This window comes from Grampus griseus (assembly GCF_964374135.1).
Source record: "Grampus griseus genome assembly, chromosome: 5".
NCBI lineage: Eukaryota > Metazoa > Chordata > Mammalia > Artiodactyla > Delphinidae > Grampus > Grampus griseus.
This window is the reverse complement of record NC_138998.1, coordinates 60,182,838-60,199,609: the sequence shown is the minus strand read 5'-3', so window position 1 is coordinate 60,199,609 and position 16,772 is coordinate 60,182,838. Positions and strand designations below refer to the sequence as shown.

The following is a 16,772-nucleotide window of genomic DNA, read 5'->3' as shown; positions in this document are numbered from 1 at the left end:
GGAAAAGAACTACAAAGACAAACCCAAAACAATTAAGAAAATGGTAATAGGACATACATATCGATAATTACCTTAAATGTAAATAGATTAAATGCTCCCACCAAAAGACATAGACTGGCTGAATGGATACAAAAACAAGACCCATATATATGCTGCCTACAAGAGACCCACTTCAGACCTAGGGACACATACAGACTGAAAGTGAGGGGACAGAAAAAGATGTTCTTTTTCCGGCAAATGGAAATCAAAAGAAAGCTGGCATAGCAATTCTAATATCAGACAAAATAGACTTTAAAACAAAGACTATTACAAGGGACAAAGAAGGACACTACATAATGATTAAGGGATCAATCCAAGAAGAAGATATAACAATTGTAAATATTTATGCACCCAACATAGGAGCACCTCAATACATAAGTCAAGTACTAACAGCCATAAAAGGGGAAATCGACAGTAACACAATCGTAGTAGGGGCCTTTAACACCCAACTTTCACCAATGGACAGATCATCCAAAATGAAAATAAATAAGGAAACACAAGCTTTAAATGATACATTAAACAAGATGGACTTAATTGATATTTATAGGACATTCCACCCAAAAACAACAGAATACACTTTCTTCTCAAGTGCGCATGGAACATTCTCCAGGATAGATCATATCTTGGGTCACAAATCAAGCCTTGGTAAATTTAAGAAAATTGAAATCATATCAAGTATCTTTTCCGACCACAATGCTATGAGTCTAGATATCAATTACAGGAAAAAATCTGTAAAAAATACAAACACATGGAGGCTAAACAATACACTACTTAATAACCAAGAGATCACTGAAGAAATCAAAGAGGAAATCAAAAAATACCTAGAGACAAATGACAATGAAAACACGACGATCCAAAAACTATGGGATGCAGCAAAAGCAGTTCTAAGAAGGAAGTTTATAGCAATACAATCCTACCTTAAGAAACAAGAAACATCTCAAATAAACAACCTCACCTTACACCTAAAGCAATTAGAGAAAGAAAAACAAAAAAAACCCAAAGTTAGCAGAAGGAAAGAAATCATAAAGATCAGATCAGAAATAAATGAAAAAGAAATGAAGAAAACTATAGCAAAGATCAATAAAACTAAAAGCTGGTTCTTTGAGAAGATAAACAAAATTGATAAACCATTAGCCAGACTCATCAAGAAAAAAAGGGAGAAGACTCAAATCAATAGAATTAGAAATGAAAAAGAAGAAGTAACAACTGACCCTGCAGAAATACAAAGAATCATGAGAGATTACTACAAGCAACTCTATGCCAATAAAATGGACAACCTGGAAGAAATGAACAAATTCTTAGAAATTCTTCCAAGACTGAACCAGGAAGAAGTAGAAAATATGAACAGACCAATCACAAGCACTGAAATTGAAAATGTGATTAAAAATCTTCCAACAAACAAAAGCCCAGGACCAGGTGGCTTCACAGGTGAATTCTATCAAACATTTAGACAAAAGCTAACACCTATCCTTGTCAAGCTCTTCCAAAATATAGCAGAGGGAGGAACACTCCCAAACTCATTCTATGAGGCCACCATCACCCTGATACCAAAACCAGAGAAAAATGTCACAAAGAAAGAAAACTACAGGCCAATATCACTGATGAACATAGATGCAAAAATCCTCAACAAAATACTAGCAAACAGAATCCAACAGCACATTAAAAGGATCATACACCATGATCAAGTGGGGGTTATCCCAGGAATGCAAGGATTCTTCAATATACACAAATCAATCAATGTGATACACCATATTAACAAACTGAAGGAGAAAAACCATATGATCATCTCAATAGATGCAGAGAAAGCTTTTTGCCAAAATGCAACACCCATTTATGATAAAAACCCTCCAGAAACTAGTCATAGAGGGAACTTACCTCAGCATAATAAAGGCCATATATGACAAACCCACAGCCAACATCGTCCTCAATGGTGAAAAACTGAAAGCATTTCCACTAAGATCAGGAACAAGACAAGGGTGCCCACTCTCACCACTCTTATTCAACATAGTTTTGGAAGTTTTAGCCACAGCAATCAGAGAAGAAAAAGAAATAAAAGATATCCAAATCAGAAAAGAAGAAGTAAAGCTGTCACTGTTTGTAGATGACATGATACTCTACATAGAGAATCCTAAAGATGCTACCAGAAAACTACTAGAGCTAATCAATGAATTTGGTAAAGTAGCAGGATACAAAATTAATGCACAGAAATCTCTTGCATTCCTATACACTAATGATGGAAAATCTGAAAGTGAAATTAAGAAAACACTCCCATTTACCATTGCAACAAAAAGAATAAAATATCTAGGAATAAACCTACCTAAGGAGACAAAAGACCTGTATGCAGAAAATTATAAGACACTGGTGAAAGACATTAAAGATGATACAATAGATGGAGAGATATACATGTTCTTGGATTGGAAGAATCAACATTGTGAAAATGACTCTACTACCCCAAGCAATCTACAGATTCAGTGCAATCCCTGTCAAACTACCACTGGCATTTTCCACAGAACTAGAACAGAAAAATCTTAAAATTAGTATGGAGACACAAAAGACCCCAAATAGCCAAAGCAATCTTGAGAACGAAAAACGGAGCTGGAGGAATCAGGCTCCCTGACTTCAGACTGTACTACAAAGCTACAGTAATCAAGACAGTATGGTACTGGCACAAAAACAGAAAGATAGATCAATGGAACAGGATAGAAAGCCCAGAGATAAACCCACGCACATATGGTCACCTTATCTTTGATAAAGGAGGCAAGAATACACAGTGGAGAAAGGACAGCCTCTTCAATAAGTGGTGCTGGGAAAACTGGACACCTACATGTAATAGAATGAAATTAGAACACTCCCTAACACCATAATCAAAAATAAACTCAAAATGAATTAAAGACCTAAATGTAAGGCCAGACACTATTAAACTCTTAGAGGAAAACATAGGCAGAACACTCCATGACATAAATCACAGCAAGATCTTTTTTGACCCACCTCTTAGAGAAATGGAAATAAAAACAAAAATAAACAAATGGGACCTCATGAAACTTCAAAGCTTTTGCACAGCAAAGGAAACCATAAACAGGACGAAAAGACAACCCTCAGAATGGGAGAAAATATTTGCAGATGAAGCAACTGACAAAGGATTAATCTCCAAAATTTACAAGCAGCTCATGCAGCTCAATAGCAGAAAAACAAGCAACCCAATCCAAAAGTGGGCAGAAGACCTAAACAGACATTTCTCCAAAGAAGATATACAGACTGCCAAGAAACACATGAAAGAATGCTCAACATCATTAATCATTAGAGAAATGCAAATCAAAACTACAATGAGATATCATCTCACACCGGTCAGAATGGCCATCATCAAAAAAATATACAAAGAATAAATGCTGGAGAGGGTGTGGAGAAAAGGGAACCCTCTTGCTCTGTTGGTGGGAATGTAAATTGATGCAGCCACTATGGAGAATAGTATGGAGATTCCTCAAAATCTAAAAATAGAACTACCATACAACCCAGGAATCCCACTACTGGGCATACCCTGAGAAAACCGTAGTTCAAAAAGAGTCATGTACCACAATGTTCATTGCAGCTTTATTTACAATAGCCAGGACATGGAAGCAATCTAAGTGTCCATCGACAGATGAATGGATAAAGAAGATGTGGCACATATATACAATGAAATATTACTCAGCCATTAAAAGAAATGAAATTGAGTTATTTGTCATGAGGTGGATGGACCTAGAGTCTGTCCTACAGAGTGATGTAAGTCAGAAAGAGAAAAACAAATACAGTATGCTAACACATGTATATGGAATCTAAAAAAAAAAAGGTTATGAGGAACCTAGGGGCAAGACAGGAATAAAGACACAAACCTACTAGAGAGTGGACTTGAGGATATGGGGAGGAGGAAGGGTAAGCTGGGACAAAGTGAGAGAGTGGCATGGACATATATATACTACCAAACGTAAAATAGCTAGTGGGAAGCAGCCGCATAGCACAGGGAGATCAGCTCGGTGCTTTGTGACAACGTAGAGGGGTGGGATAGGGAGGGTGGCCGGGAGGGAGATGCAAGAGGGAAGAGCTATGGGGATATATGTATATGTATAACTGATTCACTTTGTTATAAAGCAGAAACTAACACACTATTGTAAAGCAATTATACTCCAATAAAGATGTTAAAAAATTTTTTTTACCTCTAACTTTGGCAGAGATATGAGGCAAACAAGCATTTGCATACTTTGTTGTTAGGAATGAAGTTGGTAGTGACCAATATGAAAGACTGATTGACGGTGTTTATCAAAAATTGAAATGTACATACTCTCTGACCTACCTATAAGAGTTATTCTGCAGCTACCTCACGCACATACACAAAGCTGCATATATAATTATATTCATTACCAAATTGTCTGTAATAGTAAATGATTGGGAAAAAAGTAATGCCCAACAACAGGGAGCTGGTTAAATAAATTATGGTCTACCCAGTCAGTTAAATATTATGCAACCATCAAAAGTGGTACGGTGTGGTACAACCATGGTGGAAACAGTTGGCAATTTTTTACAAAGTTAAACATATACCTGCCCCATGACCCACCCAAGAGAAATGAAAGCACATTTGCAATAACAGATGAATAGATAAAGAAATTGTGGCATATTTATGTAAAGGAATAATATTAAGCAATAAAGAAGGAGTGAAGTACTGAACATGCAACAACATGCATTTATCTCAGAAATATTCTCTTGAAAGAAAGAATCTAGACCCTGAAGTTTATATATTCTGTGATTCTTTTTATATAAAGTTCAAGAAGAGGCAAAACTAAGCTATGGTGATAGACAATTAAAACAGTGGCTGCTGTTGGGGGTGGAGATAGTGGAGACCAGAAGGAGGCCTAGGAGAACTTTCTGAGGAAATGTTCTATATCTTGGTTAAAAAGTGTACATGTGTGTATACATTTGTCAAAATGAATTGAACTGTACCCTTAAAATCTGTGCATTTTATTTATGTAAATTATATCTCAATTGAGAAATCAAAAACAGAAGAAAAATAAGATAAATCTATAGTGATATAGAAAAGTTTCTAATATATTTTTGGTTTTATTTTTCGTTGAGTTGGAAATAATTTTCAACTCATAGAAAAATTTCAAGAATAAGAGTAAAGGGACTTGCCTGGTGGCACAGTGGTTAAGAATCCACCTGCCAATGCAGGGGACACGGGTTCAAGCCCTGGTCCGGGAATATCCCACATGCCGTGGAGCAACTAAGCCCGTGTGCCATAACTACTGAGCCTGCACTCTAGAGCCTGCGAGCCACAACTAGTGAAGCCCGCGTGCCTAGAGCCCATGCTCTGCAACAAGAGAAGCCACCGCAATGAGAAGCCTGTGCACCACAGCAAAGAGTAGCCCCCGCTCACCACAACTAGAGAAAGCCCGCGCACAGCAACGAAGACCCAATGCAGCCAAAAATAAATAAAATACATTTATTAAAAAAAAAATTTTAGGAGGGAAAGACAGAGATGGATTCAGGTTTGTTTGTTTGTTTGTTTTTCCCCCTTCTCTTATGTTATAAAAATAAATTTTAAAATTCCCAAACTCCTTTCCATAAGTGAAGGAGAAAGGCATGGAACATGGAGCCTGACAAGGTTAACATAGTGATATGTAGAATCAAATCCCACTAAACTTAAGTTCCTTGAACGCAGGGCTTTTTGTGCTTACTTTTATCCCTCAGAGCCTGGCCATTATTAGAAGTTCAATACAGATATGTTGAATGAGTCAGTCAGTTTTGTTTTACCTGAAGACTTTGGGGGTCTAACTTCTATTCTTTTCATCCCAAATTTATCACTTGACTAAAACTATATAAATAGAAAAAAGCCTATATTCTCATGTCCTCTGACCAAGAATCTGTTCTAAGAATGTACATGTTGGATATGACATGGTAAAGTCAGTGCTGCCACAGGAAGAAATGAGGGGCAGGCTTTGCAGGAAGAAGTTTATTATACTCACAGGTCAAAATAATCAATGACTGAAGAAATATAAAGTCATCAGTTAAAGGCTACAAGGGGGGTGTGTTTCAGAGATGAGAGTGAGTAGGGGTATGATATTGTCCCTGCTACAGAGAGCTGGGACTGCTCCCTGGGCAGGACCACTGCAGTGGAGTAGAAAGGGACAGATTGGAGTATGTCATCCGCCTCTAGATGTCTGGGCATTTGTTCATCAGCAGGCTTGTTAATTTATGAAAACCCACTCACAATCATCTCCAGACTTTCTCCACATGAGATAAGTTGGGGGTATATCACCATCCCTCATAGAAGGGGCATCAGTGTAGTGAATCTTCTCAGTCCATACTCCTCAATAGGTCCTTGTGTCCTAATTTTATTTTGATATTCACCAGCCCACCTTTTATTTGAATTTTCATTGCAGATTTTTAGGTCTCAGTACAGCGTTTGCTTTTGGTGGCTGAAGGGTATACTTTAGCCTGGGAACTTTTGACAAAAATTTACCTAAAGCAAGACCTGACTTCTAGGCAGCTTAGAACTGAGCTCACTGATTCAAGTCACTGTTTTGTTGCAGGCTGTTCAACACTGCTATTCCTCACTCAAAGGGGGAAAATGGAAAGAGTTACTTACTGGTTGAAGTAACCATCTTTGGATATAAATGCCTGATTAGGCAAAGTTGAAGTACTATTTAAACAACAGTAGGGACTTCTGTGGTGGCCCAGTGGTTGAGACTCTTTGCTTCCATGTCCCCTGTTCGCACAGGGGATATGGGTTCGGTCCCTGGGGGAACTAAGATCCTGCATGCTTCATGGCGCAGCCAAAAAATAAAACAAATTTTTAAATTAAATAACAATAGAATCTAGATGAGCTACTTAATTATCTGTGAGTAATATATTGGGTTTTTTCTGTTTTAGATCGTTATGTTAAACTCCGTTTCTGACCTTCATCACTACATCGACAAAAGCCAACTGACAGAGGACTTAGGGGGAACTTTGGAATATCACCACAGTCAGTGGATAAATCATCGAACTGTAAGTACCAATTTATGTGCCCTTTTCAGTGTCCCTCCTGGTTTTCTAGAGACAGGAGACCTAGAGATCAACTGTTGGGCAGTCATTGCCCGTGACTGCCTAACATCGGGAAGGTTGGGTTTTCTAAGCAACAGGCTGGGGGAGAGACAAGGTGCAAGGATAAAAGCTAGGGCTTCTCTTGCTGATTACCTTCGTCTTGGCTCATTTTATGGTATGGGGGTTTTGGGGGACTTGATTTAGGGTGCACCTGGGGAGTTTGCAAAATACCCTGCTATACTTCAGAGAATTTAATTTACTTGATCTAGGATGGGTCTCAGGCATTAGTGGGTCACAAAACTTCCCAGATGATTCTAGTGTACAGACAGATTGAAACCCACCAAGTCAGAAGAAGCTGCATTTAAATGTTGCCACCATTGCTTCTTATCTGAGCTCAGGGGAGTTACTAAACCTCTCTGAGTTTGTTTTCTCCCCTGCAACTAACACAGTGGTTCTCAGCTTGGGGCAATTTTTCCCGCAGAGGACGTTTATTGATGTCTTCAGATAGATGTTTTTTATAGTCATAACTTGGGGAGAGGGGTGTTACTGGCATATCCTGGGTAGGAGCCAAGGATGCTGCTAAACATCTTTTTTTTTTTTTGCGGTACGTGGGCCTTTCACCGCTGCGGCCTCTCCCGTCGCGGAGCACAGGCTCCGGATGCGCAGGCCCAGCGGCCACGGCCCACGGGCCCAGCCGCTCCGCAGTACGCGGGATCCTCCCGGACCGGGGCACGAACCCGTGTCCCCTGCATTAGCAGGCGGACTCTCAACCACTGTGCCACCAGGGAAGCCCTAATATGTTTCTATTTGTTTTTTTTTTTTTTTTTTTTTTTTTTTTTTTTTTTTGCGGTATGCGGGATTCTCACTGTTGTGGCCTCTTCCGTTGCGGAGCACAGGCTCCGGACGCGCAGGCTCAGCCATCATGGCTCACGGGCCCAGCCGCGTCCGCAGCATGTGGGATCTTCCCGGACCGGGGCACGAACCCGTGTCCCCTGCATCGGCAGGCGGACTCTCAACCACTGTGCCACCAGGGAAGCCCCTGCTAAACATCTATAATGCACTAGAGAGCCCCCCACAATAACGAATTATCTGGACCAACATATCAGTAGTGCCAATGGTAGGAAACCTTGGACTAACAAAAGCTACCTGAAGGTTTGATATGCAGAATAAGTGATATAATGTCTATGAAAGCATCTGAAATATAGTATTTTACTTTTTCCTACTTACTCGTAGTGATGGTTATTATGCTAAACTAGAAGGGTCAGGAATATTAAGGAAAAAGTGAGATTGAAACTCAGCAAATAATGTTTGTCTATATAAAGTTGTCATTCCCCTTTCCCTGCTCTCCTAGCCCCATACCCTTGAGAAGATTAGGTTTTCTATGCAAAATCAGAAGCTGCTTTCACCATCCTGAAAACACCTTGCAGTGTCAGCACACCTCTCTATCTACTCACTTTGGAAACATGTTGTTCAACATTTACTGATGAGGACTTCCCTGGTGCCGCAGTGGTTAAGAATCCACCTGCCAATGCAGGGGACATGGGTTTGAGCCCTGGTCCGGGAAGATCCCACATGCTGTGGAGCAGCTAAGCCTGTGCGCCACAACTACTGAAGCCTGCGTGCTTAGAGCCCGTGCTCTGCAACAAGAGAAGCCACCTCAATGAGAAGCCCACACACCGCAACAAAGAGTACCCCCACTCTCTGCACTAGAGAAAACATGCACACAGCAGTGAAGACCCAATGCAGCCAAAAGTAAATAAATAAATTTATTTATTTTAAAAAAATTTACTGATGAACAAACACCTCAACTACATTTGATTAAGTAGGAGAATTCACCCTGTTTTAGAGTGTAATGTTTTCTTTTTGGTTGTGTTTATAAATTTTATTTATTTATTTATTTATTATTTTTGGCTGCATTGGGTCCTCGTTGCTGTGCGTGGGCAGAGATAGTTGCGGCGAACTGGGGCTACTCTTCCTTGCGGTGCACGGGCTTCTCTTGTTGCAGAGCACGGGCTCTAGGCGTGCAGGCTTCAGTAGTTGTGGTTCACGGGCTTTACAGAGTAAAGAGGTGATTTATCTAAGGTCATATGGTCAAGCAGTGGCAGAGCCAAGACTAAGGCCAAGCTTTTCTGAATCACTCTATTAGGGGCAGGTCCTCTGTACAATTTCCAATTAGTGATTACTAATAATCACCAATTACTAATAATCACTAATCAGACACATGAAATCAAGTTATTTTGTTAATTGGACTCGCCACAGGAAGCCTTTGGCTTTCCCCTATTTCTAGGATGACATTTCCAGGCTTTACACCTGATTCTCTTAGTTCTTACTGTTACATTTGTAAGGTACTCATCTGTGCCCAAGATCCTTTCAAATTTGCCATTCCTTTTGATCCTCAGAAAACTCCTGAAGAAATAGAACAACCATTGGTTGAATCCTGCCTTCCTTCCTTCCTTACTGTCCTAGTAATATGATCTTGGCCAATTTACTTGACCTGCTAGAGCTTCAGTTCCCTCTTCTATAAAATGGAGATAAAATGCCTTCCACTCTAGATTATTGAGATGACAGACAAATGTATAGCACAAAGTACAATGCATGGCCTATTTCATATACTCAGGAAATAGTTCTCCTGTCCTATTGAGAGAGCATATTGGTGAATGTTAATCCCTCCACACTGTTATTATGATTGTCTGAACTTCCAGGCCATTGAAAACTTTGCTCTGGCGTTGAAGAGCACTGCTCAGATGCTCCAGACTTTTGGGGCCTGCCTAGCTGCAACAGAACTGCCCAGAAGCATGTCATCCTCTGAAGACCTTCTCATGTCCCACACAAGGCAGCAGGGCAAGTTGCAGGTGAGTGGTCAGTAATCTCTCAGAGGCCAGCCTATGTGCTGGCAGATGGTCAGCTTCCTGGAGAGTGCTGGGAGCAGAATTAAAAGTTAGGCCCTCTTCTTTCCACTTCTCCAGTAACTTGGCAGCCACTAATCATCTTTAATCTTCTAGATAGGCAGTGTGTAAAGAGGAAAATCTCTTAATGACTGGGTAGTACATGTGAAATGTTTGCAGGTTGTGAGAAGCAGCCCCTTAAAAGGGAACTCATTCCAGCTTTGTGCTGGTGAGACAAGGTGTGTGAACATCCCTTCAAGGTCCACACTCCTATGATCTTCTCAGGACAGAACAAGATACAATGGGCTGAAATTGCAGGGAGGAAGGGAGGGAGAGATGGGAGTCGGCTTTTGAAGCATAAGCTTTCCTGAGGCTGTTGTGAAGTTTTGGGCCAGACTAGTAAGCTGATTTATTGCTTCACTCTCTCAGGGATGTGTCTTTTTATTTGGGGACCAATATGAGAAAGAGAACTATGAAAGGTGCTCTGAACTGGGTTTAAGGAGAGGCATCTACTGAAGGATTCATAAAAACATGTCAGAACCTGCTGGGAAGGCAGCTTGGCAGATTCTTTTAGGCCATGCAGTAAAGGGAAGTCTTCTCAGGGCTTACTGGCTGGGTGTCAGCCACTTTCTGTCTCCAGAAACAGACCAAGTCTATTATTTAGCAGGAGACCAGAACTCAACAGGGCAGCAAATCAAGGATTGGAAGGTTGATACATCGTAGCATTGCATGTATACTTGCTGTGTTGAGCTTAAGAAGAGCTGAACTCTTTTATCTGTGACCCAAAATTTGCAAAAACTTTGCTTTGCTAGGTGATTGATTTTTTATTTATTCAGCATGTATTGACGACCCACCACCACATGCCAAGAAAACAACAAACAAAATGCAAACTCAAGGAACTCATAGTTTAGTTAGGGGAGTCAGAGTCTAGTAGTTGAGGCAAATTAATTCTTCCATGTGTCAGGGAGCACTGTTTAATTCTATCTTTAAGGGTCTTGGTTACCAAAAAGAATTCAAAATGTATTCTCAAAATTACTCTGAGTAACCAAAAGATCTGGTTTGAAACTGTAGAAGCCTGAAAGCATCCTGGAATTTTCCCAGGAAATGCCTCTGAGAAGCATGACCATTTTCTTTGCCAAACAAATGGGCCAAGTTCACCTCCCATGTTTCTTGGAAGAGACGGCATGGGGTGTGGAAGGCTGGGTCGAGGGTGCCTCTGTGAAGACTGCTAGAAAAGGGCTGGTGATCCACGCCCACAGGTCACAGACCACAGGAGCCTACAGAGCAGTCAGTTAGTATATAGGTGTGATGTTGAGCATCAGAGCTCCAGCCTGGGCTCATGAGCAAGGGTGTTCTGTGCCTCATTCCAAGAAGGGTTGGGAGAGGTTGCAGAGCAGAAACATCAAGATGACAATGTGGCCAATCATGGAGGCCTCTGGGGAAAAGGTGAAAACAAATTGGATTTTAGATGAGGACACATATCTGAGGGATGAAACCAGCCAGTCAGATCCTGCTGTATGTGCAGTGAGGGTTCCCAGGGAAGGCAGATGAGTGGATGTTCTGTCATCTCTACATAGACCAAGAGTTCCACAAAGGGAAAGGGAAGGAAAGAACCAGTCTCCAAGATGGAGTAAGGTCATTTTCTGGTTCATGGTGGCCAGCTGTTCTTGGAATTAAAACACTATGTGTGTAAGTCAAGTTTGACTTCTGTGTTTCATATCTTATAAATTAGAAGCAAAAATTCCAAAATCATTAAACTAGGTTTAGATTTTTCCTTTTTCCCATCCAAAAAAGCTTTAGAGAGAGAAAGAGTTTATATTACAAAAAAGGAATACTATTTAAACTTTTATGAATAACTTAGTTTTTGTGATTATTTTACATAATTTTATTTTTATTTGAGTATTTTCCTATCTTTTAAAACCAAAGTTTCTATAACTAGTTGAATATTTTTTTTTTCATTTGGAAAGCATCTTTTCCAAGTGAAAAAATAGTGTAAGATTCATCCTCAGAACAGTGAACTTTTAAATCTATTTAAATATCTATACAAGTTACAGTGTATGATTTAAGGCTTCCTCCCAGCCCAGAGAGTTTTTGTCTGAACAGCACAGCATTAAGAGACTTGGTTTGACTTCTTGACTTCCTTTCTCTAGGTTATCTTTGAGAGCCCTTATTTTAGGTTCACATAAGCACATAGTTGCCTCTGCACTCAACCAGTCCCATACAGGATAAACCCTAGGAGAAACACACCAAGACCTATTAATCAAACTAACAAAAATTAAATTCAAAGAAAAAATACTAAAAGTAGCAAGGGAAAAGCAAAAAATAACATACAAAGGAATCCCCATAAGGTTATCAGCTGATTTTTCAGCAGAAACTCTGCAGGCCAGAAGGAAGTGTCAGGATATACTTAAAGTGATGAAATAGAAAAATCCATAACCAAGATTACTCTACCCAGCAAGGATCCCATTCAGATTTGATGGAGAAATCAAAAGCTTTACAGACAAGCAAAAACTAAGAGAATTCAGCACCACCAAACCAACTTTACAACAAATGCTGAAGGAACTTCTTTAGGCAGGAAACACAAGAGAAGAAAAAAACCCACAAAAGCAAACCCAAAACAATTAAGAAAACGGTAATAGGAACATACATGTCAATAATAACCTTGAATGTAAATGGATTAAATGCTCCAACCAAAAGACACACACTGGCTGAATGGATACAGAAGCAAGACCCATATATATGCTGTCTCTTGTAGAGACCCACTTCAGACCAAGGGACACATACAGACGGAAAGTGAAGGGATGGAAAAAGATACTCCATGCAAATGGAAATCAAAAGAAAGCTGGAGTAGCAATACTCGTATCAGATAAAATAGACTTTAAAAAAAAAGACTGTTAAAAGAGATAAGGAAGGACACGACATAATGATCAAGGGATCAATCCAAGAAGAAGATATAACAATTATAAATATTTATGCACCCAACATAAGAGCACCTCAATACATAAGGCAAATGTTTACCATCAAAAAAGGGGAAATTGACAGTAACACAATAATAGTAGGAGACTTTAACACCCCACTTACACCAATGGACAGATCATCCAAACAGAAAATAAATAAGGAAACACAAGCTTTAAATGACACAATAGATCAGATAGACTTAATTGATATTTATAGGACATTCCACCCAAAAGTGGCAGAACACACTTTCTTCTCAAGTGCACATGGAACATTCTCACATCTTGGGTAACAAATCAAGCCTCAGAAAATTTAAGAAAATTGAAATCGTATCAAGCATCTTTTCTGACCACAACGATATGAGATTAGACATCAGTTACAGGAAAAAAACTGTAAAAAACACAAATACATGGAGGCAAAACAGTGCACTACTGAATAACCAAGAGACCACTGAAGAAGTCAAAGAGGAAATTAAAAAATACATAGAAACAAATGACAATGAAAACACGATGACCCAAAACCTATGGGACTCAGCAAAAGCAGTTCTAAGAGGGAAGTTTACAGCAATAAAATCTCACCTCAAGAAACAAGAAAAATCTCAAATAAACAACCTAATCCTACACTTAAAACAACTAGAGAAACAAGAGCAAAGAAAACCCAAAGTCCTTAGAAGGAAAGAAATCGTAAAAATCAGAGCAGAAATAAATGAAATAGAAGCAAAGAAAACAATAGCAAAAATCAATAAAACTAAAAGTTGGTTCTTTGAGAACATAAACGAAATTGATAAACCTTTAGCCAGACTCATCGAGAAAAAAAGGGAGAAGACACAACTCAATAAAATTAGAAACGAAAAAGGAGAAATCATAACTGACAAAACAGGAATACAAAGTATTATAAAAGACTACTACAAACAACAATATGCCAATAAAATGGACAACCTTGAAGAAATGGACAAATTCTTGGAAAGGTACAATTTTCCAAGACTGAACCAGGAAGAATTAGAAACTATAAACAAACCCATCATAAGTAATGAAATTGAAACTGTAATTAAAAATCTTCAACCAAACAAAAGTCCAGGACCAGGTGGCTTCACAGGCAAATTCTATCAAACATTCAAGAGAAGAGCTAACACCTATCCTTCTCAAACTCTTGCAAAAAATTGCAGAGGGAGGAACACTCCCAAATCTGTTATACGGGCCAGCATCACCCTGATACCAAAACCAGACAAAGATATCACAAAAAAAGAAAATTACAGACCAATATCACTGTTGAACATAGATGCAAAAATCCTCACCAAAATACTAGCAAACAGAATCCAACAACACATTAAAAGGATCATACACCATGATCAAGTGGGATTTATCCCAGGAATGCAAGGATTCTTCAGTATATGCAAATCAATCAATGTGATACACCATGTTAACAAATTAAGGAATAAAAACCATATGATCATTTCAATAGATGCAGAAAAAGCTTCTGACAAAATTCAACACCCATTTATGATAAAAACTCTCCAGAAAATGGGCATAGAGGGAACCTACCTCAACATAAGAAAGGCCATATATGACAAACCCACAGCAAACATCATTCTCAGTGGTGAAAAACTGAAAGCATTTCCACTAAGATCAGGAACAAGACAAGGATGTCCACTCTTGCCACTCTTATTCAACATAGTTTTGGAAGTCCTAGCCACAGCAATCAGAAGAAAAAGAAATAAAAGGAATACAAGTTGGAAAAAAAGAAGTAAAACTGTCACCGTTTGCAGGTGACATGAGACTATACATAGAAAATCCTAAAGATGTCACCAGAAAACTACTAGAACTAATCAATAAATTTGGTAAGGTTGCAAGATACAAAATTAATGCACAGAAATCTCTGGCATTCCTATACAGTAACAATGAAAAATCAGAAAGAGAAATTAAGGGAGCACTCCCATTTACCATTGCAACAAAAAGAATAAATACCTAGGAATATACTAACCTAAGGAGGCAAAAGACCTGTACTCAGAAAACTATAAAACGCTGATGAAAGAAATCAAAGATGACATAAACAGATGGAGAAATATACCATGTTCTTGGATTGGAAGAATCAACATTGTGAAAATGACTATACTACCCAAAGCAATCTACAGATTCATTGTAATCCCTATCAAATTACCAGAGGCATTCTTCACAGAATTAGAACAAAAAAGTTTACAATTTGTATGGAAACACAAAAGACCCCAAATAGCCAAAGCAATCTTGAGAATGAAAAACGGAGCTGGAGGAATCAGGCTCCCTGACTTCAGACTATACTACAAAGCTACAGTAATCAAGACAGTATGGTACTGGCACAAAAACAGAAAGATAGATCAATGGAACAGGATAGAAAGCCCAGAGATAAACCCACGCACATATGGTCACCTTATCTTTGATAAAGGAGGCAGGAATGTACAGTGGAGAAAGGACAGCCTCTTCAATAAGTGGTGCTGGGAAAACTGGACAGGTACATGTAAAAGTATGAGATTAGATCACTCCCTAACACCATACACAAAAATAAACTCAAAATGGATTAAAGACCTAAATGTAAGGCCAGAAACTATGAAACTCTTAGAGGAAAACATAGGCAGAACACTCTATGACATAAATCACAGCAAGATCCTTTTTGACCCACTTCCTAGAGAAATGGAAATAAAAACAAAAATAAACAAATGGGACCTAATGAAACTTCAAAGCTTTTGCACAGCAAAGGAAACCATAAACAAGACCAAAAGACAACCCTCAGAATGGGAGAAAATATTTGCAAATGAAGCAACTGACAAAGGATGAATCTCCAAAATTTATAAGCAGCTCATGCAGCTCAATAACAAAAAAACAAACAACCCAATCCAAAAATGGGCAGAAGACCTAAATAGACATTTCTCCAAAGAAGATATACAGACTGCCAACAAATACATGAAAGAATGCTCAACATCATTAATCATTAGATAAATGCAAATCAAAACTACAATGAGATATCATCTCACACCAGTCAGAATGGCCATCATCAAAAAATCTAGAAACAATAAATGCTGGAGAGGGTGTGGAGAAAAGGGAACACTCTTGCACTGCTGGTGGGAATGTGAATTGGTACAGCCACTATGGAGAACAGTATGGAGGTTCCTTAAAAAACTACAAATAGAACTACCATATGACCCAGCAATCCCACTACTGGGCATATACCCTGAGAAAACCATAATTCCAAAAGAGTCATGTACCACAATGTTCATTGCAGCTCTATTTACAATAGCCCAGAGATGGAAACAACCTAAGTGTCCATCATCGGATGAATGGATAAAGAAGATGTGGCACATATATACAATGGAATATTACTCAGCCATAAAAAGAAACGAAATTGAGCTATTTGTAATGAGGTGGATAGACCTAGAGTCTGTCCTACAGAGTGAAGTAAGTCAGAAAGAGAGAGACAAATACCGTATACTAACACATATATATGGAATTTAAGGGGAAAAAAATGTCATGAAGAACCTAGGGGTAACACAGGAATAAAGACACAAACCTACTAGAGAATGGACTTGAGGATATGGGGAGAGGGAAGGGTAAGCTGTGACAAAGTGAGAGAGAGGCATAGACATGTATACACTACCAAACATAAGGTAGATAGCTAGTGGGAAGCAGCCGCATAGCACCGGGAGGTCAGCTCGGTGCTTTGTGACTGCCTGGAGGGGTGGGATAGGGAGGGTGGGAGGGAGGGAGACGCAAGAGGGAAGAGATATGGGAACATATGTATATGTATAACTGATTCACTTTGTTATAAAGCAGAAACTAACACACCATTGTAAAGCAATTATACTCCAATAAA

General features: G+C 39.1%; 1 protein-coding gene across 1 annotated transcript in view; it reads left to right on the top strand.

Annotated features, from left to right (window-relative positions):
• Nucleotides 1-16,772, top strand: part of MCF2L2 (MCF.2 cell line derived transforming sequence-like 2) — a gene marked incomplete at both ends in the record, with an annotated part of 213,807 nt that overhangs the window by 66,875 nt on the left and 130,160 nt on the right. Inside the window, 2 exons of the mRNA XM_082655291.1 lie at nucleotides 6,940-7,056; nucleotides 9,795-9,944. Coding sequence (XP_082511417.1) covers nucleotides 6,940-7,056; nucleotides 9,795-9,944 — 267 coding nt within the window. The remainder of the gene's footprint in view (nucleotides 1-6,939; nucleotides 7,057-9,794; nucleotides 9,945-16,772) is intronic.